This window comes from Euprymna scolopes, chromosome 2 (genome assembly GCF_053919585.1).
Source record: "Euprymna scolopes isolate OS-2025 chromosome 2, ASM5391958v1, whole genome shotgun sequence".
NCBI lineage: Eukaryota > Metazoa > Mollusca > Cephalopoda > Sepiida > Sepiolidae > Euprymna > Euprymna scolopes.
In genome coordinates this window covers 141,605,727-141,626,581 of record NC_136483.1, presented here as the reverse complement: position 1 = coordinate 141,626,581, position 20,855 = coordinate 141,605,727, and the positions used below count along the sequence as shown (strand labels likewise).

The 20,855-nt window shown below is 37.4% G+C and overlaps 1 protein-coding gene across 3 annotated transcripts in view; it reads left to right on the top strand.

The window, feature by feature from the left end:
* Positions 1 to 20,855, top strand: part of LOC145296798 (signal peptide peptidase-like 3) — a 344,500-nt gene that overhangs the window by 286,988 nt on the left and 36,657 nt on the right. For all 3 annotated transcript variants that reach the window (XM_080142870.1, XM_080142879.1, XM_080142889.1), the window contains 2 exons: positions 5,362 to 5,440; positions 8,231 to 8,343. In XM_080142870.1, coding sequence (XP_079998996.1) covers positions 5,362 to 5,440; positions 8,231 to 8,343 — 192 coding nt within the window. The remainder of the gene's footprint in view (positions 1 to 5,361; positions 5,441 to 8,230; positions 8,344 to 20,855) is intronic.

Below are 20,855 nucleotides of genomic sequence, written 5' to 3'. Positions count from 1 at the left end.
TAAAATCATTGTAATCTGATGAAAATATTGATAAGCAAAATGGACTCAGTTTATTGTGCCTATTTTTTTTTTTTTTTTTTTTTTTTTTTTTATTTGAACCCAACATCATGACTTTATTCATTATTTATATATAGAATGTCTCAAAATAAACAAGCCTTGGTGCTACCAGAGCAGGCTGTCTGAAGATATTGGTTTCTTGACTCAAATGCACTGTACATTAGAGTTCTTTTTTGTTTTTTTTTATCTCTTAATCATGTTCTGTCATGCCAAAAGCAAAAGCAACAGTCGTCCCCCCCTCCCCAGTTTCCTGTCTGAAGACACTGGTTTCGTGACTTAAAACATTTTACTTTTGAAAACAAACTTTTCAAAAAAGTGACAATATTTTACTTTGAAAAACAATAACAAAAGGAAAAAGAAAATATTGTTTTTAAAAGGATCCCCTATGAGCTATTTTTTTTTTCTTTTAAATCAAATAGGTTTAAGACAGCGAAAACGTTTCTTGCCTTAAATAACCCTTTAGAGGGTGATAAGCCATTAAAGGCAATCAACAAACCAACTATTATCTTTGAAAAACTCAATCATGTTCTGCAAAGTAAAAAACAAAAAACAATTTTCCTCTACAAAACAACCAAACTAAACACCGTGAATAAATGTTTGGAGATAGAAAAGAACTTAAAGCATAAAAATATTTTTCAAAATGATTGGATTTTGCATTAAATAACTCAAACGGTTGATATGCCATAAAACAAACCAAAATAAATGAGTTCTTGATCATCTTTAGATATTTAAATAACAAGTACACAAGAACTCAAACTTTAAAAAAGTATCTTTTTCTCCCACTATATGCCAAGATTCTTTTAAAATCTCCATAAAATTTCAGTTCAATGGCAAGTCAAACCACATATTCCTGCAAGGCAACATTGAGAGAAATTTGGTTCAAGTTCCATGGTTAGTTTGACTCTTAGATCAACCATTTAACTCTAATGTCACACCACATGCAACGTTGCTTTATTTATATAAATGTATTATTTTCTAATTAAAGCAAATTAGTCTCGCAGTCAGTTTTAACCATGCATGGTTTAGGTCACAAAACTGCAGATTTACTCAAATTTCTTTCAAATTGAATGATGTTTTTAGCTTATTTTTCTTTGTATTTTTTTTTTTTTTCTCGTTTTGTTGTGGTTGGGAATGAGGCATCCTACCAGATACTAGACATTCACCCGCTATGGCCTACATTCCAACAGAGAGATCTTTTAAGATTCTGTTCCTTGAAGGGCAATTGTTTGTATCTCTCTTGCACTTTGTTCACTGGGTATATTTTCCAGGTAGTTTTTGAAATTCTTTTTCATGAGTCCGGTTGCTCCTATAATTACTGGAATGATGGGGATCTTCCTAAGATTCCAGTTATGTCATGCATAAGACCTTTTGACTTTTCTTTCTCAGCTTTGTTTAGCCCAGCATCATTGGAAACACTAACTTCTAAGATAGCTTATTTCTCTTTCTTGCCCCATATCATTATGTCAGGTTATATGGCACCATTTTCTTGGTACGTCACTGTAGGAATTGTATAGTTATGGTGGATGCTGTATGACTTATTTCCAACTGTTCTTTCTGGTAAACATGTTCCCAGGACTTGCTGCTACATTCGATATTCAACTTTTTACAAATGATTCAGTGAAGATATTTACACACTCCATTGTGTTGCACTGTAGAGTAGCTGCCCCTCAGCAGAAGCTTACAACTGGATGTCAGATGGCTCACACTCTCTTTGTGTGGCAGAACCTGTACTTGTTATTATTGCTGAGACCACTCCTCTTCTTAAGAGCATTGTTCATCAGTTTTTATAGTTCATTTGTGTATTGAAATATATAAAAGAATATTTTACATCTGACAAAAATGACAGAGGAAAAAAACTTATGCTCCACCAGTATTTGGACTTGCTGCTTTTTGTTTAGAAAGAAGGATTTCTTTCTAAATTAATACCAAAGATTGCAGCTTGTTTTATTTACTGTAAGTCTTATAAGAGTTATCATGAGTTTGAAAAAAAAAAAAAAAAAAAAAAAAAATGCTAGTCATTTCTGGCCACCTAAGGAGAACAAACACCAACTGACTTTTTCTTTTTTAACTGATTATTAGAAAGTAAGGAGCTTGATGTTAGACTTTTAAAGATGTCAATGTTAAAAATATTCAAGATGTTAGTGGTTGAAATTGAGTGGTCGAAGCTCACAATGCCTCCGCTTAGTCTTGAAAGGCAAAGGATACCACCTGTACGGGTAGCTGTACATGTAATTGTGAGGCAAGGGTTACGCAATCCCTAACCACACCTGAGTTTGGGTCCAGTGGCAAGGAGAAGTCCAGGACGACTGGAAACAATGCAGAGGTAAGCAGAGAGCATATACAGCACCTGGAAATCCCAAATGGTCACCCATTTTAGTACTGACCAGGCTCAACATTGCTTAACTTGGGTGATCCAGCGGAACCGGTGTGTCAACGTGATTATGCCTTATCACATAAAGAGAGGGGAAAGAAAAAAAGGTCCCAAACAGGAACATGGGTTATAAATAAAATAAAAATATAAATCGGTATAGAGAGCAAAAACAAAAAAAAAATTGTGGCAATAGATTTACATCTTGTGATAGGGTTGCTATATATTTGTTTACAAATGATGCTCTTTATTATAGTGGGAGGGGTATATTAGTACCAGAAGAAATGTATGTGCACATAAGATCCTATTAGTGTTCGACTTTGTCTTTTGTATTTCTGTTTTCACTAAAACTTCTCAGTTGAATGCAATGCTGTATTGTACATTTTCAATTTAGTCATCATCTTCGCTCAATTTTGTTGATCTATTTTCTGCTGACCTTTTCAATGCATGTCCTTTTGGCAAGGCTCCCCCCCCCCCACTCATTTAACAAACGCATTAATAAAATGGATTGACTTATGTACATACCCAAAAAAGAAAAAAGTTGATTAAAAAAAAAAAAAAGGAAATGAAAAAAAGAATCATTCAAAGTACTATCAATTCTTTACATTTGTCTTTTTTTGTATATAACAACTAAATGACACGAGACTTGTTGAAATTGTTTGCTATTCTTGTCTTTCCTGCCCTTCAGGTTGAAAATCTTACATTTTATTTTTAGAGAAAATGTTCTTTTTATTAAGTTTCTATAGTTGAACAAATCCTGTACTTATTCATCTGTCTCTAATGAGCAAACCAAAAATAAACGTTTATTTATATTTCAGAATTGCTTTTTTTAGATGAGGATTGATAATCTGTATTATTTGGACTATTATTCTCATGATTGTTCTTTTCACAACACATATGCACATGCATCTGTGTACATAAAAATTATTTAAAAAAAAGAAAAAATGCATCCTGTCGGGGGGGGGGACACATAATTCAAGCATTCTCTGGCATGAATGCCTCAGACAATTAGCAATAAACTAATCACTTTTCAGACAGAATGTAAAGTCTGGGAGGATGGATTTCCTAGGATTGAACAGAACCATAGTTCAGCCCAACAGCAACACAGCAATTCTCAGATTAGTTTGTTACTTTAAAAAGAAAAAAAAAAATCTTGTTAAATGCCCCCTCACCCAACTATTTTTTTTTTTACATTTACTTCTAAAAAGAATAAATATGAAAAAATAAAAACTGCTACATTTTCTCTGAGAAAAAATCTATATCAGATTTGTTAATGTGTCTTGCGTAGTTTTAGTTCGACATACGTACAAATTTTATATATATATATATATATATATATATATATATATATATAAATAAGCGAAAATGTATGTATGTACGCTTTTCCTCAATGTCCACAAAAGGCTTCTTTCAGAGAAGCGCTTGCTCGGTTCACAACTTCTTAAAACTTTTTATATCATCTATAAATTGTAATATCTGAGTTATCCACGGAGCTCGCCTGTCTATTTAATTTTATTGACTTTCAAACGTTAATTATTCCATATTTCTCGCATCGGCACGCGTTACATTCTGTTTTCGGTATAAAAAAAAACAAAACTCGACTCTAAAACGGCCTTGTGCCTAATTTGCTCAGTGGGGAAGCAAATAAATACAACAGGCCAAAAGCCAGTTGTCTCAAGAGAGCTAAGTAACGTTTGTTCAATGTCGACTTCATCATATCAGACTGTAGCTTTCATTTCGATCATCCTAATAAACAGGGAGCGGGTTTTTAAAAACAAACAAACAGATTTATTCACCTCATTCAAAACTGTCCCGCACAAAATGCTTACTGCTGAATACCTATTGCCGTCACGTCAATCAAAAACGCGCACATATTTTTTTTAACACTTTACCATTTTCCAACTGCGCGTCATGAGGGCTTCGTTTTTTTTCACGGGCACCTGTTTTTTTTTTTTTTCACATACCCCGAAAAACACCCCTCGCTAGTATATAATAAATCAACAAAGTAACCTGACATTGAAAAATATGATCTTTAATAATAGAAAATAAGAAAAATGATAAAACAAATATTATTTTTTTCAAACATTTGTTAGTGTTTTAGTGTCCAATTATATGCTTATCTAGTGGGGTAAATTTTTTATTTTCTAAAATCATGCTTTATTTCCCCAAATTGTTTATTTTCTAAAATCGTCTGTTTTTTAGTTTTCTAAAATCTGTCTTTTTTTTTTTTTTCTAAAATCTGTCTTTTTTTTTTTTTTTCTAAAATCTGTTTTTTTTTTAGTTTTCTAAAATCTGTTTTTTTTAGTTTTCTAAAATCTGTGTTTTTTTTTTTAGTTTTCTAAAATCTGTGTTTTTTTTTAGTTTTCTAAAATCTGTTTTATTTTTTAGTTTTCTAAAATCTGTTTTATTTTTTTTAGTTTTCTAAAATCTGTTTTATTTTTTTAGTTTTCTAAAATCTGTTTTATTTTTTTAGTTTTCTAAAATCTGTTTTATTTTTTTAGTTTTCTAAAATCTGTTTTAATTTTTTTAGTTTTCTAAAATCTGTTTTTTATTTTAGTTTTCTAAAATCTGTTTTTTATTTTAGTTTTCTAAAATCTGTTTTTTATTTTAGTTTTCTAAAATCTGTTTTTTATTTTAGTTTTCTAAAATCTGTTTTTTTTTTTTAGTTTTCTAAAATCTGTTTTTTTTTTTTAGTTTTCTAAAATCTGTTTTTTTTTTTTTAGTTTTCTAAAATCTGTTTTTTTTTTTTAGTTTTCTAAAATCTGTTTTTTTTTTTTAGTTTTCTAAAATCTGTTTTTTTTTTTTAGTTTTCTAAAATCTGTTTTTTTTTTTTAGTTTTCTAAAATCTGTTTTTTTTTTTTTTTTTTTTTAGTTTTCTAAAATCATTTGTATTTTTTTGTGTGTGTATTCTAATTAATGGACTCTTTTATTTTCAGTATTGGCTACAGTTGCATTTGCATTCTTATTATTACCAATGTGTCAATACATGATCCGGCCATGTTCAAGTGGGCAAAAGTAAGTAATTTAATGCGTTTTCTCTTTAACATTCCACCTTTCATATAAACAATGCGTGTTGAAATTTGATGAGTTCATGTATAGCTCTATACCAACATAGGTTTTAGGAGTAAAATTATAAATTCAAATCAAACTCTATTTTATGCAACTCTCTTTAACATTCATTAATTTCACTTAAACTATTACCTTTCAGGCGAACAATAACAATTAATGGTGATGCCTTTGCTTTTTAGGCCATCTGTCGGTATATATTAACTGCTCTTTAATATAACCTTTAACTGGTAGTTTGGGAAAGGACAACCAGCTTATATACAAGAAATGTAAGACAATGGTGATGGATGAGAACTCATTTGAACCATATATTTGGATAGCAACACTAGAGGTTGTCAAAGTTTTATTACATTTGTGATAACATTGGAGTACAGGGTGAAGCAGGTGCTAGTGTGATTGTAAGAGTTGCGAGTGGATGTGTAGCTGTCATGAATACAGACATTTTTTTTTTTTCTTGCGGAAAAATGTTTTGTTTACACACTGACCCATCAGCTTACAGGGTACATTGATTTCATCTCTCCTGAAGGGCTACGTCAGCTCCCTTTGGAATCACGGTTGATCAGCAGGGAGAACCCTGAAAGCAATAAGGAAGAACATCCTAGCAACAACTATCTTCGTCTGAAGATAACTGCTGACAGACTTTCCAGGACCCAAAGAGCTTTCTGTTTTTCTTTAATCACTGACATTGTCCAACTTTCTTTCACTTATATGATATGGCGTGAGTAATTAGATACTTTCGTTTTTATAAAAAACGTTTTGTTCTTATGTGATAGGGTTCGTTATATACTTCTGATACATAGAAGTTTGCCTCATTTTATAGATGGAGTAAGTGTTGAAGTTATCTATTTCTTAAGACTGCTAACTACCCCCCTCCCATTTTTTTCAAGTTATCTCCCTTTTTTTCATATTTGTACATGGATCAAATTATTCTATATAGCGAGCAATTAGTTATCTGCCCTTTGTTCTTTCTCCATTGTAAATTTTTGTAGGGGGGCTACTTTTGGCTAGTCTCCCTAATGTAAATAAAATGATCGCCTCATGCATGTGGTACATTAAAACATGTTTGTCCGTTTTATTGAAGTTATCCTCCAGTCTGCAATATCAAGTCCACATAAAACATTTGATTGATCCTTGGATTTATAAGTAACTATCAAATAAGTTCAGAGAAATTTTGCGTTTTATTAACCAGAAGAGCATTTATCACTGTTAACAAAAGGAAGAGTCTATCAGGCATGTGCATGCTGTATTCCAAGAAAACAGGAAATGAAATGTACTTAAGCCAGAGATAAATTAGTTTGGTAGTAAATTTCTTTAAGCCATCCAACACATGTCAACAAGTAAAATGGCTGTTAAACTGAAAATGATGGTAATGAACTCCATTCTCTTCTCCACTTTCTGCTAAATTTAAAATTGTGGTCTGTCAAACATAAGTTATACTGGAACACAACTCTGGAAACATAAAGTCTACTATTCTTAAACAACGTCAGAGGCCTCTTTTCAGTTTCAGGAGACAATGGATACCCCCTGTAAAGCTGCCTGTGTAGGGAGTCTATAGAGTACACAAAGATTACACAATCTCTCTTAAACAAGCATTACTTGAGTCCAGTGGTTATGAGAAGTCTAGGATAACAGGACGCAATACTGGTGTACCTCACGCTGCATTCATCCTGGGTTTGTTGAGGTCCTCCAAATGAGGAAGTTTCTAGGGAATATTAAATTTACAAGCAGTTATATTTTATATTTTTATTGGAATCCTTTGAGATGAGTAATTTGTGTTTGTTTGTTTGTTTGTGTGTTTATTTGTGTGTTTGAACTGTTGTCCTCATCTTCATAGTTGTTGTTGTTTCACCACGTTTCGGCCAACTCATCCTCTGGCCTTCTCCAGGTGATTAACCACAATGGAATAGGAATGCTGAGCTTTGTAACTGTATCTCTAGTAATTACGGCCTTCCATAGTTGTTTCAATACGTTTTTTGACAACTAATCCTCTGGCCTGCTTTAGGTAGGATTGAAACCACTATCTTTAGACAATGCTCACCTGGAACCGTAGCTTATAATTGCAAGTAGTTCTAAGTCATATGTATATCCTGGTCAGCAGGGGTGATAATGATTTTTTTTTTTAGGAAGGTGTTGCCTTCCTCTCGCATACAATTCCTAGTATTCCCAAATGATCACCCATTTGGTAATTACCAGACTCAATGTGGCTTAACTTTAATGATCTAATGAGAATCAGTGTATCAATATGGTTATGCTGTATGTAATACTTGGACAACTAGAAAAAGATTATCACTTATTTAGTTTTCCTTCTCCTAAAGTAGTTGTACAACCAAGATTGGAGAGTTCAGTCTACCCTACTATTTAATTGCGAATGCTGCAATGAATATACATGCATTCATACTTTCTACAAGAGTATTAATAGGAGCAATGCAGTATCTCTTGATGCAACTTGAATTCCAGTCGACAAATCCACAAAATATTGAAAATTGATCTTTTTTTTTTTTTTTTTTTATTTAATAAAATGTGAAATACTTTATTCTTGATAGTTTTATGTTTTCATATTATTTTCTGTTTGAACTTCCTTCGATCTTTTATTGGCCTATAAGAATGAAGGATTTATTTCATCCTAGCAGTATGTCACACCTGTTTATTTATAGCTTGTTCATATCTGCATATAATGTAAATATTTCTACAGTGAATTACGAAATATTCTTAAAAAAAAAAATGCAATTTTTATTTCAGAATTTCATTTGGCATTTGTGGTCGATTCACAGCAGCAGAGATCATGTCGTTTTGTCTTTCATTTCTCATTGTGTGTATATGGGTACTCACAGGTCATTGGCTTCTTATGGATGGTAAGTAAACTTCTCCTTTTACTTAAATTTTTAAAAAATTTGAGATTCTAACAAGATTCTCAACTGTAGCAAATCTATATCTATAAAAGTGAGAATGTGTGTGAGAGAGAGAGGACACTTCTCAACCTATATACTCAACAAATTTTTGATTTACAGACTTGAAATTTGGTATATAGGATATCTAAACATGTGAAAAACTTTTTGATCAGTTTTCATCCGGAAAAAGGTCTACTAAGATGTCACAATTTAAAAATTGGTACTTGGGGGTTTATCTGTTTGTCAACTGTTTCACAACTGCGCATGCGCGACTAGTTCACATTAAGTTAAGAATAAGTAGATTTGGAAACACTTTTTTTAAGATCATATTAAGCTGACCTAATGGTTATCATAATTGATTCACTGTCTAAGTTTTGGTTTCGATCTCGGTTTTAGTAATTTTTTTTTTTTACGTACAAAAAGTAAAATGTTTCCAAAAAACATACTTGCATGCACATGTTTCAGTCTATTGCTGTTTTTATTTATTTTATTTTATTTTTAAGGAATTTACATTACATTTAATACCAGGCAATGCCGGGTATATCTTCTAGTTTTTAATATTTTTAAAATTGCTGTTACATCAGTTCTGGTATGTGGGAGTAACATGTGGACTTTACAAAAGATCGGAGAAGAAAATTGACAATGTGTGCACCAGAATGTTAAGAGCTGCTCTTAACATTTTCTTAAGACACCGACACTCAAGTATGGACACCTTTCTCAAATTTCATCCTTGTTCAAAGTGAAAAAAAAAAAAAGGTTTACTGGTGACTGCTGGAGAGCTAGGAATTAAATCGTCAGTGATGTTCTTTGGTGGATACTAGTGTTGGGTCAAGGAATCGGAATTGGGAATCAAAAAAATCGGAAATTTTTGGGGAATCGGAAAAAATTTGTGCCTATTTTCTGATGCCAACAATGATTCTTTTAATTTGGTTAATTTAATTTGATTTTCTTTAAAGAAAAATATTCTACCGCTGATAGTAATACTAAAATAGTGAATATCTATCCACTTTAACCTATTAGTAAAACTAAAATCGATAGATCATCCCTCACAAGTGTATCCTTACGTTTAAGAAAATATCTGCACATTTAACATGTGTTTTTATGGTGATCGTGAAAAATAACAACTTTATAGTTAAATATGTAGAGATTTAGAAAGAATCGGAATCAGGGGGAAAAATACTGGAATCATCCCATCCCTAGTGGATAACAAAACATGGATGTGATTCAGTGCAGAAACCACGCAGAACATGCAACTAGCAGAGAACTTGTACCTATAAAGACCTACCTAGTGGTAGAGGGGGAGTAGAGTGAGGTGGTATTATGAGTCGGGAAGAACCGTGGCACTACTATGACTAGATGATGATAATTGCTGTAATATGCAAGTACATAATAAAAGAAGCAACACATGTACAAGATGTTTAATACAAAATTGATGTGACTGAAATGTAGAAGTAGTAACTTGGGGGTTTCGTACAAACTTGAAAATTCCTTGAATTTTGACTTTCTGCCTTGAAAAGGCCTTATTTCTATTATTACGTTGAAAATATGGAAACTTTCTTGTAAACTATATTCTTTGTGTCAAATTAAATAGTATTAAATTATTTTTCATCTATTATATAAAATTGAAAATATGTGTGTGCTTTTTTTTTTTTTTTTTTTTTTTTTTTTTTGTATATCCGACAAAGGTTTTTGTCGGGGTGTGCTTTTGGGGGGAGGGGAGCACTAATTCATAGAACTTTTTATATCTTCTCTAGATTATAATATCTCCGATCTATTATTATTTAAACAACTTAAATAGTTTATTTTGGAAGTATAATCCATAAAGAAAATAAACAACCCACTTTTAAAAGAGAAATAACGAGTTTTTTTTATATTTTATTCGCAGTTTTGTGTAAGAAGTATCAAAAATTCCCCCCAAATTCTGATACACCTAGTGTTGCTGCCATCGCACACAGAAATCACTTTTTTCATTGCTAATGTAGATTCCATGAACAAAGCTTCTTTCTTAGAAGTGAACGCCTGTGGAACTCTCTTTCGTTTGCCTGTTTCCCACCTGACTGCAACTTGGATGTCTTCAAGTCCAGCATAAACAAATTCTTGAAAAATCGCCCCCTTAAGACACTTTATCAAATCTCCAATACTAACGATTACTACAGTACTATACCATTGATTACTGTACACGCAATAACCCTTATCCCAGAGTGGCTTCCGGGCCTTGATAAGTGGTGACCTCCATGTAAAAAAAAAAAAATTAAAAAAAATGAAAGCGACTTTTATTTTATAAAATTCCCACTATTCTGCCTTTTCACGTGTTTGTTCGTGGTTTTTGTAAAAAAAGTGAAGCTAACGAAAGCGAAGGCAGTTTTCCAGCTTCGTGCCGGGGACGTCCAGAAAGCAATTAGCTTTGATCACTGTGAAGAAAACCCCTCATATCAGACAATTGCTATTCATTTTGACACCTGAGAGCTGGGAACGACTTCATGGTGAAGAAAATAAATACCACGAGATATTTCATTTCTTCCCTGACTCCTGACCTAATTATCAGTGAGTCAACAGTTTCTGATTGACATCGCTAAATTTAAACCCTTTTCACTTCCTTTGTTGTCATAGCGCAGCGGTAAGATCTCAGGTTTTCCGCCTTCGCGTCACGGGTTCAAACCTGCCTGCCTACTAACACTTTTTTTTTTTGTTCTTTTACACTTCCAAACACCCCGGGCAATGCCAGCCACCCCTGCTAGTTTATTAATAAAAAAATATATATATAAATAATACCATTAAAATATTTTTTAAATATTGAAAATAAAATCAAAATACATTGTTCTGAAATTGCATCGTATTATTGTGACTACAAGAGTTGCTTCCCTTTATCATGAAACATCTGATGTTTTCCATAGAACATTGGGTAGTTTTGTGATAAAAGCATGTAACTCTTGTATCCACAATACCAGAAAATCGAAATTTAAAAGCATACTACACCAATCTACAATGGGGGAAAAAATAACATTTAATCATGCTTGGTTGGCCAAATATGAGCAGATCAGGGAATGTGAACATGATTGCCACCAGACATATCATCTATAAATATAAAAGGTAAAATGTGTGTGTATGTGTGTACACATTTTGTATGTCCGCGAAAGGCTTTTTTCCAAGGGCTGTTTGCTCGGCTCCCTCATTCTTAAAACTTTGTATCACATCTAAATCATAATATCAACGAGTTAACAATCGGGGTCGCCTGTCTATTTAATTTGCCCGACTTTGAGAAGCTAAATATTCCATATTTTTGGATCATCGCGTGTTGCTTTTGTTTTCCAATATAAAAAAAGCAAAACTTAATTCGAATAGGCACCTCCCTGGCCCACGGCCGGTGGTCTCCAGACATCACGCGATTTAACTTCCTCGCACCTGTCAATTTCAATTTATAAACATTAACTTAACATGCTTATCAATTCCTCTCCCCTCGTGGCAGAGATGGTTTCCACCTTCGCGTCAAGCCTACCTTCTTACTAAAACTTGTTTTTTCTTTGACACCTCCAAATACCCGGGCATGTTTTGATCTACCCAAACAACACACCTCCAAATACCCGGCATATTTTGATCTACCCAAACAACACACCTCCAAACACCCGGCCATGTTTTGATCTACCCAAACAACACACCTCCAAATACCCGGCCATGTTTTGATCTACCCAAACAACACACCTCCAAATACCCGGCCATGTTTTGATCTACCCAAACAACACACCTCCAAATACCCGGCATATTTTGATCTACCCAAACAACACACCTCCAAACACCCGGCCATGTTTTGATCTACCCAAACAACACACCTCCAAATACCCGGCATATTTTGATCTACCCAAACAACACACCTCCAAACACCCGGCCATGTTTTGATCTACCCAAACAACACACCTCCAAATACCCGGCCATGTTTTGATCTACCCAAACAACACACCTCCAAATACCCGGCCATGTTTTGATCTACCCAAACAACACACCTCCAAATACCCGGCATATTTTGATCTACCCAAACAACACACCTCCAAACACCCGGCCATGTTTTGATCTACCCAAACAACACACCTCCAAATACCCGGCCATGTTTTGATCTACCCAAACAACACACCTCCAAATATCCGGCCATGTTTTGATCTACCCAAACAACACACCTCCAAATACCCGGCCATGTTTTGATCTACCCAAACAACACACCTCCAAATACCCGGCCATGTTTTGATCTACCCAAACAACACACCTCCAAATACCCGGCCATGTTTTGATCTACCCAAACAACACACCTCCAAATATCCGGCCATGTTTTGATCTACCCAAACAACACACCTCCAAATACCCGGCCATGTTTTGATCTACCCAAACAACACACCTCCAAATACCCGGCCATGTTTTGATCTACCCAAACAACACACCTCCAAATACCCGGCCATGTTTTGATCTACCCAAACAACACACCTCCAAATACCCGGCCATGTTTTGATCTACCCAAACAACACACCTCCAAATATCCGGCCATGTTTTGATCTACCCAAAGAACACACCTCCAAATACCCGGCATATTTTGATCTACCCAAACAACACACCTCCAAACACCCGGCCATGTTTTGATCTACCCAAACAACACACCTCCAAACACCCGGCCATGTTTTGATCTACCCAAACAACACACCTCCAAATACCCGGCCATGTTTTGATCTACCCAAACAACACACCTCCAAATACCCGGCCATGTTTTGATCTACCCAAACAACACACCTCCAACTACCCGGCATATTTTGATCTACCCAAACAACACACCTCCAAACACCCGGCCATGTTTTGATCTACCCAAACAACACACCTCCAAATACCCGGCATATTTTGATCTACCCAAACAACACACCTCCAAACACCCGGCCATGTTTTGATCTACCCAAACAACACACCTCCAAATACCCGGCCATGTTTTGATCTACCCAAACAACACACCTCCAAATACCCGGCCATGTTTTGATCTACCCAAACAACACACCTCCAAATACCCGGCCATGTTTTGATCTACCCAAACAACACACCTCCAAATATCCGGCCATGTTTTGATCTACCCAAACAACACACCTCCAAATACCCGGCATATTTTGATCTACCCAAATAACACACCTCCAAACACCCGGCTATGTTTTGATCTACCCAAACAACACACCTCCAAATACCCGGCCATGTTTTGATCTACCCAAACAACACACCTCCAAATACCCGGCCATGTTTTGATCTACCCAAACAACACACCTCCAAATATCCGGCCATGTTTTGATCTACCCAAACAACACACCTCCAAATACCCGGCATATTTTGATCTACCCAAACAACACACCTCCAAATACCCGGCCATGTTTTGATCTACCCAAACAACACACCTCCAAATACCCGGCCATGTTTTGATCTACCCAAACAACACATCTCCAAATATCCGGCCATGTTTTGATCTACCCAAACAACACACCTCCAAATACCCGGCATATTTTGATCTACCCAAACAACACACCTCCAAATACCCGGCATATTTTGATCTACCCAAACAACACACCTCCAAATACCCGGCCATGTTTTGATCTACCCAAACAACACACCTCCAAATACCCGGCCATGTTTTGATCTACCCAAACAACACACCTCCAAATACCCGGCCATGTTTTGATCTACCCAAACAACACACCTCCAAATACCCGGCATATTTTGATCTACCCAAACAACACACCTCCAAATACCCGGCCATGTTTTGATCTACCCAAACAACACACCTCCAAATACCCGGCCATGTTTTGATCTACCCAAACAACACACCTCCAAATACCCGGCCATGTTTTGATCTACCCAAACAACACACCTCCAAATACCCGGCCATGTTTTGATCTACCCAAACAACACACCTCCAAATACCCGGCCATGTTTTGATCTACCCAAACAACACACCTCCAAATATCCGGCCATGTTTTGATCTACCCTAACAACACACCTCCAAATACCCGGCATATTTTGATCTACCCAAACAACACACCTCCAAATACCCGGCCATGTTTTGATCTACCCAAACAACACACCTCCAAATACCCGGCCATGTTTTGATCTACCCAAACAACACACCTCCAAATATCCGGCCATGTTTTGATCTACCCAAACAACACACCTCCAAATACCCGGCATATTTTGATCTACCCAAACAACACACCTCCAAATACCCGGCCATGTTTTGATCTACCCAAACAACACACCTCCAAATACCCGGCCATGTTTTGATCTACCCAAACAACACACCTCCAAATACCCGGCATATTTTGATCTACCCAAACAACACACCTCCAAATACCCGGCCATGTTTTGATCTACCCAAACAACACACCTCCAAATACCCGGCCATGTTTTGATCTACCCAAACAACACACCTCCAAATACCCGGCCATGTTTTGATCTACCCAAACAACACACCTCCAAATACCCGGCCATGTTTTGATCTACCCAAACAACACACCTCCAAATACCCGGCATATTTTGATCTACTCAAACAACACACCTCCAAATACCCGGCCATGTTTTGATCTACCCAAACAACACACCTCCAAATATCCGGCCATGTTTTGATCTACCCTAACCACACACCTCCAAATTTCCGGCCATGTTTTGATCTACCCAAACAACACACCTCCAAATACCCGGCCATGTTTTGATCTACCCAAACAACACACCTCCAAATATCCGGCCATGTTTTGATCTACCCTAACAACACACCTCCAAATACCCGGCATATTTTGATCTACCCAAACAACACACCTCCAAATACCCGGCCATGTTTTGATCTACCCAAACAACACACCTCCAAATACCCGGCCATGTTTTGATCTACCCAAACAACACACCTCCAAATATCCGGCCATGTTTTGATCTACCCAAACAACACACCTCCAAATACCCGGCATATTTTGATCTACCCAAACAACACACCTCCAAATACCCGGCCATGTTTTGATCTACCCAAACAACACACCTCCAAATACCCGGCCATGTTTTGATCTACCCAAACAACACACCTCCAAATACCCGGCATATTTTGATCTACCCAAACAACACACCTCCAAATACCCGGCCATGTTTTGATCTACCCAAACAACACACCTCCAAATACCCGGCCATGTTTTGATCTACCCAAACAACACACCTCCAAATACCCGGCCATGTTTTGATCTACCCAAACAACACACCTCCAAATACCCGGCCATGTTTTGATCTACCCAAACAACACACCTCCAAACACCCGGCCATGTTTTGATCTACCCAAACAACACACCTCCAAATACCCGGCCATGTTTTGATCTACCCAAACAACACACCTCCAAATACCCGGCCATGTTTTGATCTACCCAAACAACACACCTCCAAATACCCGGCCATGTTTTGATCTACCCAAACAACACACCTCCAAATACCCGGCCATGCTTTGATCTACCCAAACAACACACCTCTAAATACCCGGCCATGTTTTGATCTACCCAAACAACACACCTCCAAACACCCGGCCATGTTTTGATCTACCCAAACAACACACCTCCAAATACCCGGCCATGTTTTGATCTACCCAAACAACACACCTCCAAACACCCGGCCATGTTTTGATCTACCCAAGCAACACACCTCCAAATACCCGGCATATTTTGATCTACCCAAACAACACACCTCCAAATACCCGGCATATTTTGATCTACCCAAACAACACACCTCCAAATACCCGGCCATGTTTTGATCTACCCAAACAACACACCTCCAAATACCCGGCCATGTTTTGATCTACCCAAACAACACACCTCCAAATACCCGGCCATGTTTTGATCTACCCAAACAACACACCTCCAAATACCCGGCCATGTTTTGATCTACCCAAACAACACACCTCCAAATACCCGGCCATGTTTTGATCTACCCAAACAACACACCTCCAAATACCCGGCATATTTTGATCTACCCAAACAACACACCTCCAAATACCCGGCCATGTTTTGATCTACCCAAACAACACACCTCCAAATACCCGGCCATGTTTTGATCTACCCAAACAACACACCTCCAAATACCCGGCCATGTTTTGATCTACCCAAACAACACACCTCCAAATACCCGGCATATTTTGATCTACCCAAACAACACACCTCCAAATACCCGGCCATGTTTTGATCTACCCAAACAACACACCTCCAAATACCCGGCCATGTTTTGATCTACCCAAACAACACACCTCCAAATACCCGGCCATGTTTTGATCTACCCAAACAACACACCTCCAAATACCCGGCCATGTTTTGATCTACCCAAACAACACACCTCCAAATACCCGGCCATGTTTTGATCTACCCAAACAACACACCTCCAAATATCCGGCCATGTTTTGATCTACCCTAACAACACACCTCCAAATACCCGGCATATTTTGATCTACCCAAACAACACACCTCCAAATACCCGGCCATGTTTTGATCTACCCAAACAACACACCTCCAAATACCCGGCCATGTTTTGATCTACCCAAACAACACACCTCCAAATATCCGGCCATGTTTTGATCTACCCAAACAACACACCTCCAAATACCCGGCATATTTTGATCTACCCAAACAACACACCTCCAAATACCCGGCCATGTTTTGATCTACCCAAACAACACACCTCCAAATACCCGGCATATTTTGATCTACCCAAACAACACACCTCCAAATACCCGGCATATTTTGATCTACCCAAACAACACACCTCCAAACACCCGGCCATGTTTTGATCTACCTAAACAACACACCTCCAAATACCCGGCATATTTTGATCTACCCAAACAACACACCTCCAAACACCCGGCCATGTTTTGATCTACCCAAACAACACACCTCCAAATACCCGGCCATGTGTTGATCTACCCAAACAACACACCTCCAAATACCCGGCCATGTTTTGATCTACCCAAACAACACACCTCCAAATACCCGGCATATTTTGATCTACCCAAACAACACACCTCCAAATACCCGGCCATGTTTTGATCTACCCAAACAACACACCTCCAAATACCCGGCCATGTTTTGATCTACCCAAACAACACACCTCCAAATACCCGGCCATGTTTTGATCTACCCAAACAACACACCTCCAAATACCCGGCATATTTTGATCTACCCAAACAACACACCTCCAAACACCCGGCCATGTTTTGATCTACCCAAACAACACACCTCCAAATACCCGGCATATTTTGATCTACCCAAACAACACACCTCCAAACACCCGGCCATGTTTTGATCTACCCAAACAACACACCTCCAAATACCCGGCCATGTTTTGATCTACCCAAACAACACACCTCCAAATACCCGGCCATGTTTTGATCTACCCAAACAACACACCTCCAAATACCCGGCCATGTTTTGATCTACCCAAACAACACACCTCCAAATACCCGGCCATGCTTTGATCTACCCAAACAACACACCTCTAAATACCCGGCCATGTTTTGATCTACCCAAACAACACACCTCCAAACACCCGGCCATGTTTTGATCTACCCAAACAACACACCTCCAAATACCCGGCCATGTTTTGATCTACCCAAACAACACACCTCCAAACACCCGGCCATGTTTTGATCTACCCAAGCAACACACCTCCAAATACCCGGCATATTTTGATCTACCCAAACAACACACCTCCAAATACCCGGCATATTTTGATCTACCCAAACCACACACCTCCAAATACCCGGCATATTTTGATCTACCCAAACAACACACCTCCAAATACCCGGCCATGTTTTGATCTACCCAAACAACACACCTCCAAATACCCGGCCATGTTTTGATCTACCCAAACAACACACCTCCAAATACCCGGCCATGTTTTGATCTACCCAAACAACACACCTCCAAATACCCGGCCATGTTTTGATCTACCCAAACAACACACCTCCAAATACCCGGCCATGTTTTGATCTACCCAAACAACACACCTCCAAATACCCGGCCATGTTTTGATCTACCCAAACAACACACCTCCAAATACCCGGCATATTTGTATCTACCCAAACAACACACCTCCAAACACCCGGCCATGTTTTGATCTACCCAAACAACACACCTCCAAATACCCGGCATATTTGTATCTACCCAAACAACACACCTCCAAACACCCGGCCATGTTTTGATCTACCCAAACAACACACCTCCAAATACCCGGCCATGTTTTGATCTACCCAAACAACACACCTCCAAACACCCGGCCATGTTTTGATCTACCCAAACAACACACCTCCAAATACCCGGCCATGTTTTGATCTACCCAAACAACACACCTCCAAATACCCGGCCATGTTTTGATCTACCCAAACAACACACCTCCAAATACCCGGCATATTTTGATCTACCCAAACAACACACCTCCAAATACCCGGCCATGTTTTGATCTACCCAAACAACACACCTCCAAATACCCGGCCATGTTTTGATCTACCCAAACAACACACCTCCAAATACCCGGCATATTTTGATCTACCCAAACAACACACCTTCAAACACCCGGCCATGTTTTGATCTACCCAAACAACACACCTTCAAATACCCGGCCATGTTTTGATCTACCCAAACAACACACCTCCAAATACCCGGCCATGTTTTGATCTACCCAAACAACACACCTCCAAATACCCGGGCAATGCCAGGTAACCCCCCCCCCCTCCTCCGCTAGTCTATCATATAAATCTCGCCTTTCTGTTTGAATGTATGTATGTATGTATGTCTCGCAAAAATTTTCAACAGAGGCGACGGATCCTGACAAGATTGGTGTCATTTTGAAGCTCGACGTCTCTGATGACAAATATCGAATAATTGGCTAAAAAGATTAATTCCTTCACCCTCAACTGGGCACTTTTCTACAAGTAGGAATCGCTTTTTTTGCCAATATTTTCGAAAGTCATCCCCTCTTTTTTATTGTCTAGCCTTAATTTAAACCTTTGTCACTTCTGGTTTGGTGATGGATGCAACAACAAAGATGTCATGTTTTTTTTTTTTCATGTTCTTTTCCTTCTTTGCGGTATGGGTTCGAGCCTGCCTACCTACTGCTACTTTTTTTTTTTCTCTCGACACACACACACACACACACACACCTCCAAACACCTGGGCAATGCCAGGCACCCAGGCCAGTTGTGTATATAAAAAGGTATTTGTTTTGAGCAAAATGGGTGAAAGTGCCTTGAAATCGTTTACATGGCATACACTAAATGAATGAAAGCTGTAAATAGTTAACCAGTCTTTTGCGCGTTAGAGCATTTCATGTAAATAACTGATCTTTAAAATTACTTCATGAAATAAAGAGATAAATGGAAATGATTTTTACTGTTAAGTATTTTGGTTTATTATATCATTGTTTATATGTCAAATTTTGGGTTTGTTTTACAATCCACACCAATTCGAAAAAGTGATCAAATATACAACAAATAAATAACCAATAAAAGTCTAAATATTAACTCTCTTTATGGCTTTTAAATTTATAAGCAAAATGGCTGTGGCCTGGCTGGTCTCTTTTTGATATCACAATTTGGGGTGGGTGGATTCACCCATTAGAGAGTTCCATCTGTGCAAGAGAAGTTTGTTTTAGAGTAGAGGGTCATTTTTATTTCTCACATTTTTTTGGTGTGTGTGTGGAGGGGGGTCATGTCTGCCTCTTTTTTTTGCTCTCATTTAGGATTTAATTTGGGTTCGTGGGAGAAGGGTAATGGTGGCCACTATAAATAAAATGACCTCCCCCTAAAAACAAAAACTTTCTTTGCCCTGACAGGACTCTTCAAAGGCGAATACAAAAAGTAATAATCAAAAACAAGGTCCAACGGCAAAAATGAATAATGATGGCAGCAATCTTTGTTGGAAATAAAGAGTTAATATTTGAGATGAAACAAAAAATGATGTAGGTAATTTGCAAAGTCACTTTTATTGGCTATGGTAACATTTATTTGTTGTATATTTCACTTTTTGATACCTTTTTCGAATCGCTGTGGATTGTAAAATAAATCTCAAATTTTGTTTTAAAATAACTTGAATTTTGTCTGGAGATGGCCTTGAAAAACTTTTTAAATCCTTGAAAAATCTTTAAAAATAGGTAGTGAAAATCTATACGAACCCTGTAACTAATAAGAAAAATCATAGCAGACATTCTGACTGTCCACACAATGAAATTGATTGAAAAGCTGAAAAAAATGGCGGGGGGGGGGAGTGACAAGATCCAAGCAAAGCAGTACAAACTCTGACAAAAGAAATAATCCTCTGAATGGCAACTATAAAGAAAGCACTAAACCATGTTCTTCACTACTCTTCATACAAGAGTTGCAAGGGCTAATTACTCGCCATCAAGACTGAAGAGAACCCTAACCATCTGGATATCCTCTGGTTCTTAGATGAGTAAAC